General features: G+C 43.5%; 1 protein-coding gene across 2 annotated transcripts in view; it reads left to right on the top strand.

Annotated features, from left to right (window-relative positions):
* Positions 1-6,211, top strand: part of LOC146590696 (oxidative stress-responsive serine-rich protein 1-like) — a 6,564-nt gene extending 353 nt beyond the window's left edge. Inside the window, exons 1-4 of one of the 2 annotated variants that reach the window (XM_085313991.1) lie at positions 7-438; positions 535-655; positions 2,390-2,500; positions 3,160-6,211. In XM_085313991.1, coding sequence (XP_085170117.1) covers positions 579-655; positions 2,390-2,500; positions 3,160-3,853 — 882 coding nt within the window. In that variant the 5' untranslated portion in view covers positions 7-438; positions 535-578 and the 3' untranslated portion in view covers positions 3,854-6,211. Of the gene's footprint in view, positions 1-6; positions 439-534; positions 656-2,389; positions 2,501-3,159 lie in introns of those variants that run through there. The other variant, XM_085313990.1, reaches the window with a different exon arrangement.
* The last annotated feature ends 2,789 nt before the right edge of the window (positions 6,212-9,000 follow it).

The following is a 9,000-nucleotide window of genomic DNA, read 5'->3' as shown; positions in this document are numbered from 1 at the left end:
CGTGACGAGAACCCGGGTCTGGGCGGCAGGAAGGCGGCAGGGCTGGAGCAGCGGCCGCGCTCCGTACCTGCGGGCTGCTGTAGGCGCTGGCTGGCTGGAGGTGYCGCAGCGCGGGAGCCGGGCCGTGGTCTGTCACGGACGGCGCGGTATACTTCTGGCCTTCGGGCCTGGGCATTAGTTTCTTTTTACCTCGTTGATGCGCTTTTCAGTTACCAACGCGCTGCTCAGAATAGCGGACTGTGTTGAATAGTTCCTGTCTCTGRCGGCATCTCTTCCTGTAGTGTTAGGTGCACAGGCAAAGTTGAAATACACCTATCTTCTGTTAACACAAGGAAAAGAGATACGGCAGTACTTCTGGCAAAGCCCTCGCCTCTTCTGAGAAACGTAGAGCTTATAGTTCTTGGTAAAAAGTAGTGGGATAGTTCTCATCTGAAGACGGTGAGATTGACACTAGGAGAACGGGCAACCGTGATGCCTTTCAGAGCCCGCTTTGTGTTCAGATCTCAGCATCAAATCATAATTTCTGTATTTTAGCTTATTCTGTATGGCACAGCTGGTGATACACTGATAGCTCATCAATGGATTTAGAAGCTAAAGATGAAGAGGAAGAGAGTCTGCAAACAGCTTTCAAAAAGCTGAGAGTGGATGCAGCAGGGTAAGTGAGCAAGAAAAGTATCATGTAATTTGTTTTTTGTTAAATAGTTGTATTTGTCTTCTGTTATTTTGAATCTCACAACAAATTTCATTTGGTAAAAGGACTTACTCTCCTAGAGAGAATAAGCAGATCAGGTGAAATGCAATCATTATAGCCATCTAATAAGAAAAGCAATACTCTTTTKCTAATTAATTTAGACAAAATGTCAATTGAAATTACACAGGAACTGTAAGAAAACATGATACGACTTACCCAAAACATATGACTTGCACACTGTYAACAGAACTGTTGTGGTAACTTTAGTCACCTTGCGTGATATGGAACTTGTTTATCCATTTCAAGCAAATGCTGATRTCTTCAGCGACATTATTAGCCTTTACTATAGCACAGAAATACCTGCTCTGAAAGCATCTGAAGCACAGTACCAACYACCTGCTCCTTCATAGTGTTCTAGGGAGTCTAGTCTGGTTGGAAATTTTCAAGCTAAAGATGAACACTGATAATTTCTTACTTCAGAGGATATAATGGAATAAAATGTTTGCAGAGGTAAAAAATTATTCTGTAGCACACTGGGTATACTGATAATATATAGCCTAAACTTATTCATTTAAAGTATGAGTTAATAAAATTATGCAGTCTAACAGCTCTGAGGTAGTTCACTTGATCTTATGTGAATGGAAGCTTTAGGAATTCCCAGACACAAGGGAAACTCTTTGTGTCGATGATAACTATATTTCACTGTATGAGCTCATTCCTATATACATTCATATTTTGAACTCCTAAGCTCCTCCACTTGTTAACATGCATTTTTTTGCCCTGTTACTAGATTTCCTCTACTTGAAGAGGTCTTCTTCGAAACAGGGGAAAAAAAACCAGCTGTTCTCTAGATCAGAGAAGCAAGAAAATTTGCTTATAAAACACACCTCTTTTAATGTATTACCAGTGACAGAGTCTGTGGAATTAGGGATCGTTCCTTTGATATCTATCTCTTTAGGTATACAAAGATCTGTGTTTTGCAGGCATGTATTTTGAACAGCTGAAGTCTAGTGACTAATCCCTTAAAATCAACTTTGGGCAGAGTACCTGTACTCTTCTGCTAAAATCTCAGCCTCATCTCTWAAGATTTCTTTTTCATGTACTCTAATTCACACATATGACCATATTTCAGCAATATTTCAGTAATTGCTTGCACTTGCTTATAGAGCTAGGCACAGAGCGTTGTAGTGAGGCATTTCCATTTGTTCTCTGGCCCTGGAAGTCCCCAAAGAAGTTGGTTTTCATTCCTGTTCATCTGGGAAATTTAATAAGAAATAAGTTAATAATCTTTCTGTTAGCCACTTCTCCCCTGACTCTTCAGCCTGATGCTATGTATTGCTGACTTTGCATTTGAAATGGAGCAGGAATCTAAATTACTGTCTGACAAGAACAATTGCAACATGAGTTTACATTCCTTTAATGAGTCTTCTTGGTACAAATAGAGCATGACACCAACTGCTAGACCTTTTGGCTTTGCTTCATCCCTCCTATATTTAGATACTTAGCTGAGGTCAATAAAAAAAAGAGAGGTTAGATAAATCTCTGCAAGATCCTGTTTCTAACCACTAACTGTAGAGGAAGTCAAGGCTGAAAAYGTAAATGTCTTAAATAAGCATCTAAAACTGTGAGGCTCAGTCTAAACCTTTGAAACCATACATTGAGGCAATATCATARTGTGGCATTTTCCTTTCTACTCAGATCTGTCTCAGCTCTCTCTGTGGGTGACGGAACGATTCTGAGAACACCAATAAGAGCAGCTATGGATGGAGCCAAACAACAGTCTGCCTGCCCTAAAGAAACTTGGCATGGGTAAAACACATCGTTAACTGTACTATGCATGTATTCCTGTTGTTTCAGGCATTTAAAACTTTCAAATTGAAATTGTTGTTAGTTAAGTGGTTCCCTCCTTTCTATCACAAAACGTTAGTGTAATGATTTGATAAGATGTTTTTTAAGAGGCTTTCAGCAAAGATTTTGACTGTATTRCATCTTCTGTTAGGGTACCTAAATCTTAACTTTCTTTTCTACTGATTGCGTCAGAGGTCCTTCTCTTCAAGTTTTGTACCATTGCATTCCCTGTTCACTTCCCTTTTTTTTTCCCTGTTCCTGGATATTTAATGCAATTCTGCCAGCAACTCTAACTTGTACCCAGGTTCTGCACTACAATTCAKTCTGGGATGATAGTGGCAAAGACCAGAGCACCTTCAGTGAAGTATCATTTCCTTAACACAAAAGACTTTAGGGGAAATATCTTTAATATAGGGGTATTGGTATGCGTCTTCCCTGTGGGGAAGCCCGCATTTCTTCTGACTCCTCCACTGTTCCTGTCAGAGATTTTAAGTGACCCATCATCTAATTTTTGTAAGCAGCAAAATCTTTTGAAACATTTTTAGCCTTATTTCAGAAGCTATTGAGATGTGGTGTAGATTTTGGAATTACCTTCTTGTTCACCTGTTATAACCCAACAGGTGTGTGAGAAAGCCTTCAAGAGGATCAGCAAGAATCCCACGTCGCAGACGTTCGAAGTCTCCTGTCTTGCATCCTCCCAAGTTTACATATTGCAGTATGAAAGCCAACAACCAGCTGAAACACAAAACCCAGTCAGACACAGCAAAGAGTAATGTCAGTTCAGACGTTTTTGTTACAACAGAACATGGTACAAAGGACGGGCATGATGTTCAGTTTGAGGCCAGTGATGACAGAAGAACCAGAATTGAACCTTTGGAAGCTTCCACAGCTGAAAAAMCATTGGAGAATTCAAGGGAGAATTGCCCTGCTCTGTCTYCATCCTTTGAAACTTGCCTGGATTCTAGCCAAACTTCAGATTTTCAGTCCTTATCCATGCTTAGCAATGGCAAGCAGTGCCCTTGTACGGACAAGCAATGCCAGTGCAAACAATGGCGAGCCATGGAAGTGTACTCTTTCTCTGGCTTACGGAGTGTCCTGTCAGAGTGTGAAAAAGCAGTCCTAGGAGTCCATTCTCAGTCTCTTCAAAACAGATCCCCTTGTGGAACAGCCTCATCAGGTTCTCCTAGATCTTGTTCTGAACAAGCTCGAGCCTTTGTGGATGATGTGACTATTGAAGATCTTTCAGGATACATGGAATACTACTTATATATTCCCAAGAAAATGTCTCACATGGCAGAAATGATGTATACTTGACTGAAAGYGATAGAGAATCATTAATCAGAGTTTGTGATAATGATTGGGTTAAATGCCTTGTCAGTGCCATGGCTGTTTTCATTGCCGTGTATTTGATCAAATGCTTCTTTGCATCATACAGTTTAGTTTTCTAATAAAATGAAAAATGGAATATAGTTTCTGGGCTTAGTTCTAAAATGAATGCACTAAAGTCTATGAATACCTTAAMAAAAACACTGTAGATCAAATAAACTCCCTTGTTTTTGGTTTGAGCTGTGGACATTCAAGCTCTGTTACGCTGTTTTCACTGTGTCCGAAAAGAGTAACCTTTTAAGCTTTGTTCTGAAATTTTGCAGGGTTTGGAAGATTCATTCTTGATATGTCCCAGTACTTAGACAAATGTTTTATAGCTTCAGCTCTGTCTCACTTATCCTACTCCAGGGAGAAAAATGGGAAGGCATTCAGTATTTTGGATAGGATGCATATCCTTTCCTTGAACACTACCTGGCTTTTTTTCAGTTGGATCAAATTGTGAAAGTTTCTTCCTCACACATTTATTAGGAGGTCAAGAATGTGCTGGAGCGTGCTTGGACCCTTCCATAATCTAATTAACTTACTCTTGCACAGTTATATTTATCTACAGGTAGTGAAGCTCGTAGAAGCAAAAGTATATGTTGTTGTGCATGTTTACAGATGGAGTAATTTAAGGGAGAGTGAGACAAGCTGAAAGAGTTAAGAATAAAATTTCCTTTGGGCCATGCACTCTCAAAACTAAGATTGTGAAGCCATCTACACTGATTATTTCTGGGTATTTCTGATACACAGAACAGGTTGGAAATGGGGTAAACAAGACGTGTGTATCATACAGGCTTTGTGGTGTGGAACTGTAACATTCCCTCTGGTTAAAAATACTCACATAAAACACACTGTTCCTGAGCTGTGTGTTAATAAATGTTTGTCTAAACCTAGCATGTTTAAAGTAAAGCCTGAATAGTTTGACTTACACTGATTTTACCATCCAATAACCATTTTTTTAATTAAAGCATGCATTCAGTATCAGCTATAAATGCCTACTGAACAACTGTGTTTGAGTAGAATAGTGCAGTTCTTACTTTTATGTTTCAATGTCAGTGGTCAGCAAGCCAAGGAGTCACCAGCAGATCTATAAAAATAGATAGTAGCAGGTGGAGACAGTTGACCTTGCTTTCTGTGCTGGGGAAGTCTCAGATATTCTAGATGATCCTCACTTATTTTCTTTAGATTTTATTCTAATCATCCCTAATATTTACACTACAAATCCAAGAAGTACAGATTTAAAGTCCCCCTCCAAATAAAATAAAATAAAATAAAATTGCATGAAAACGCAAGAAAAACTGTTACTTTGCTCTTAAGTGTTGCCATTTCATGCACTTAGCGTGTAGTATGGCTTGTTGCCTTTGATTACATTTAACTGATTTCTAAATTTTATCTCACTCTACACATCTTCCCACACCTATGTTTGCATTACAGAACAGGAAGAGTGAAGTTATTTGGGTATTTTAATCACGTTTAGAAAAGGAAGACTGTTTTAACCATTACTCTTGAGCTTTGAGGATCTTTTTCGGTCTTGTGATCTTTGATTTTGCATAATGACAACAGCTATGTCATTTATTTTACCTGTAATTTATTGATTACATTTTTCTTTTTACCTGTGAATTACCTTGTCCAAATATTCAGAATTATGTATGTGAACTCACTTTTTCCTGTTTGGTTAATATCTTAGTGTCCCATTCCCTTCTCCTTCCTCTTCTAGTGCTGTCCTGCGTATTCACACACAGACAAACAAGAGTTTACATTTCATTTGATTGTGCTTTCCTCACTTTGGCCCCCTTTTCTCCCGTTGATAAATCTGGTATAATATGTACTTTATTTTTAAACCTGGATATTTAGTACTAGTTATCTTTGCTACCGCTGTTTTTCAAAGGATATTTCTGCTTCAACAGAGGGTATCTGCTTATGTTTCTGTTCATGTTTTATTTCTGTGCCCTCTTTCAAAGTGTTTGAAGATACTGTTGCTAAATGCTGTATTTCTCACTTTTAAACTCTTGAAAAGTTACCCCTGCGTCTCAATGAGTGTTGACCTAGAAYGTGTGCTTTTGAAGATGGGGCATATTTCTTTAGAGTGCACAAATAATACTATTGTTTAAAACTGGTATTGGTTGTCTGCAGGGGAAACAAAAAGCGTTCCCCTTTGCAGCTGGAGCACTAGCAAGTGGCACAGCTAGACTCTTCCCTGGAGGTGTGGGATGGCTGCTGACTCAAGGTCACCTTGATGCAGTTGTTTCTGCTATGGAATACAGTGCTGCTTCTATTTAATAAAGCATGTACAAAAACCCAGAAGTGTCTCGACCTTCAAGCTGGTGTTAGGTAAAACTAGTAGCAACCTCAGACGTTGCAAGTGAGTGAGACAGCTGTGGAGCAGCTATCGCAGTGCAATGTGCATCAGGTCTGATGTCCCTGGTGAGAACAGAGGAATTTAGGAAATAATCTAAGTTAAACTAGTCCARGTTAAACTATCCCAGAGTTGAGGGCTGAGCACTGAATTCAAATTGCCACACAGCCAAGAGGGGAAGAAATAATATGAGAAAAGGTTCTCCAGTAATGTTCTCAAATGTCCTGTGCAAGACAGAGGTATGGGGAAGGGCAGGTATTTGGGGTTCTTGATTATTACAGTCATATTTCTAGCAAATTTATTGAAACACTTTCCATTTGTGAGCAATGTCATTTATTGAATGACATTCTATTTATTGAAGCATTTTCATTGTGAGCAATGATGTTTTCATTGCTCAAACCACCTCTTGTAGGGGAAAAGACAAGTGAGAAGACCTAATCTCAGACTTAGCTTGCTTTAAAGCCTTCCCAACTGAGCTCATATACTCAGCTCYTCTAATAACTCAGTAGCTCCTGCTTTCTACAAGACTGAAGCCTCAAGCTTCATTAGCAAACAGCATCTTCTCTGGGAACGTCTGCACAGCACAGTTAGCCTGGGTGATTAGCATCAGCTCTTGACCTCAGGCTTGGCTCCACATAAGCACCCCTGAGCAAAGCCCTGCCAGTGTTTCTGCTCCCACGCTGTTTCTGTATTGCATGCATAAGCCAAGGCATTTTTTTTTCTGGGCAGAGATGCTCTGGAGTTTGCCCCCACTCAATCTGCAAAAAAATTTGTCTAAAATTTGAGAGGAAAATTTTCTAAGAAAGCAAGGGCAGATTAGCAAGGCTCCCAGTCCTCGGAGCAGATTCCACCAAGAGCTGGTTGTTCCTGAGCACCAGCCGTGTGCGCTAGGCTGCCTGAGCCCCTTCCCAGCTCAGGTTTCTGTGCCAGGAGGCAGGACTAAAGCTGACAGTTGAGTAATAACTTCAGGGAGTGAAACGTGCATAACTGTACTTCCCACTGCACCGCAAGGGAAAGGCTCCCCTGGTAAAATCTGAGATGTCTACTCTGAGAGCTCTGAAACCCCACTAGCAGTGACTAGACAAGTGGCAAGCTCTGTGTTCTCCCCCTTCTTTTTTTCTTTCTTTTTTTTCCCTCCAGATTTTAAATCCCTTATGACATCCTTGTTCTTTGCCATTCCACTACACACCAGTTGAAAAGAATGGCTGTGTAATGCAGATAAAACCAGTGGCAATTCTTCACCATGTCTGTCTGCTTCCGTACCGCAGGCCTCTCTGGGCCTCCGAGGGCCGGGGACACATTGTCCAGGAGAGACCTGCTGTCAATTAAAGCATGCAAGTATTTTCCATCTCACAGTACCTCCGTAACTCCTACGTCAGCAGAACCAGGATTGGCTTTTTTAGCATGTGCCCTCCCCTCAATATTTTACAGTTACTTCATCATCTAGTTTCAGGAATAGTTCAAGTGAAGTGTGATGCAGACGAGCACCCTAGATCAATGAAAATACTCTGCTCCTTACCGAAGCTGAACGGAGTCCTAGCTAAGCATTACACTGGCAGACACTGACTCGGGCCACTGGGGAAAATCAATGCAGCTGAATTCCACAGCTGAAACGCTGCCTGCCCCTGCCTTGCTAAAACCCGAACATGTTTCTGTGCCTGGGAAGGCCTGGAACTGGCTCTTTCTGTCTTCTTTCCTCCCGTCTTTAAAACTTCCATCAAATCTGACACAAGACACAAGCTGCAGAAAATCAGTGCCCGCAACACTTGCCCTAGTTCACGCCTTCCACCGAGGCTTTGCCAAACGCCGACGGCCTCGGCCTCACCGCGTCCCGCGGGYGGCTCAGCCTCGGCCCCTTTCGCGGCTGGGGAGGCCAGACCCGGCCCCCGGGTCACGCAGTGCCGCGGAGGAGCTGGAGGAGGCCCGCGCCGGTCCTGCCCCTCGAGCCTTTGCTCAGCTTGGTAAGCAGGAGCCCGGCTGAGTGCCAAACAAGTAAGCGCCTCCGGAGGAGGCGAGTGCCTGCAGCACGCAGACCGTCGGTTTGTGATTMCCCGCTGCGCAGCATTAATTCATCGCAACATTTGCCACTAGATGGGGCTTCCTGCAGCTCCGCAGGGACCATTCTGCCCAGAAAAYGCCTCCTTTCAGCGCGCCCGCGGGGGCCGGGGACCGCTTCGCCGCCTCCCGAGCGTCCTTAGGCGAGGAAGGGCTCCGGCAAAGCCCCTCTGCCCGGGGCGTCTCTCGCGCGCACCCAGACCCTGCGCCCCGGGCACGGGGGGAGCCCGCGGCTCGTGGCCCGGGGCCAGGGCAGCGGTGCTCCGGGGACGCCTCGCCGGCCCCCACGGCCGGGCCCGCTTTGGAGCCTGCCTGRCGGGCCCCAGCGCGCCCCTCGGGCTCCCGGCGCTACCGCAGCGCRGGCGACGCAGCCCCAGTTAGGCAGCAATGAATCCGTCCCCTCTCCCCATAAATAAACCACRGGATCCCTACGGAAGCGGTGCTGCTGCTTTGCACGCAAGGCTGCGGGCGGGATGCTCGTTTTAAGGCTGGTATCTACCGGTGTAAATGCTTATTACCTATCTGTCAAATCTAAAAGAGTCAAAAAAAAAAAAAAAATCGCAGTCCCTGCTGCAAAACGTCGCTGTCGAGCTGCAGGGGTCGGCGCTGCCCCGATTCCCGGCTCGGCAAGCAGGCGGCAGGAGCAGCCGCTGCTGACTCGGCTGCTTTAGGGACCGGGGAG

The sequence above is a fragment of the Rhea americana genome, unplaced genomic scaffold, assembly GCF_003343005.1.
Source record: "Rhea americana isolate MKP2758 unplaced genomic scaffold, rheAme1 scaffold_4, whole genome shotgun sequence".
Classification (NCBI taxonomy): domain Eukaryota; kingdom Metazoa; phylum Chordata; class Aves; order Rheiformes; family Rheidae; genus Rhea; species Rhea americana.
The sequence above is the reverse complement of the archived record's forward strand: the minus strand, read 5'-3'. Positions and strand labels throughout refer to the sequence as shown.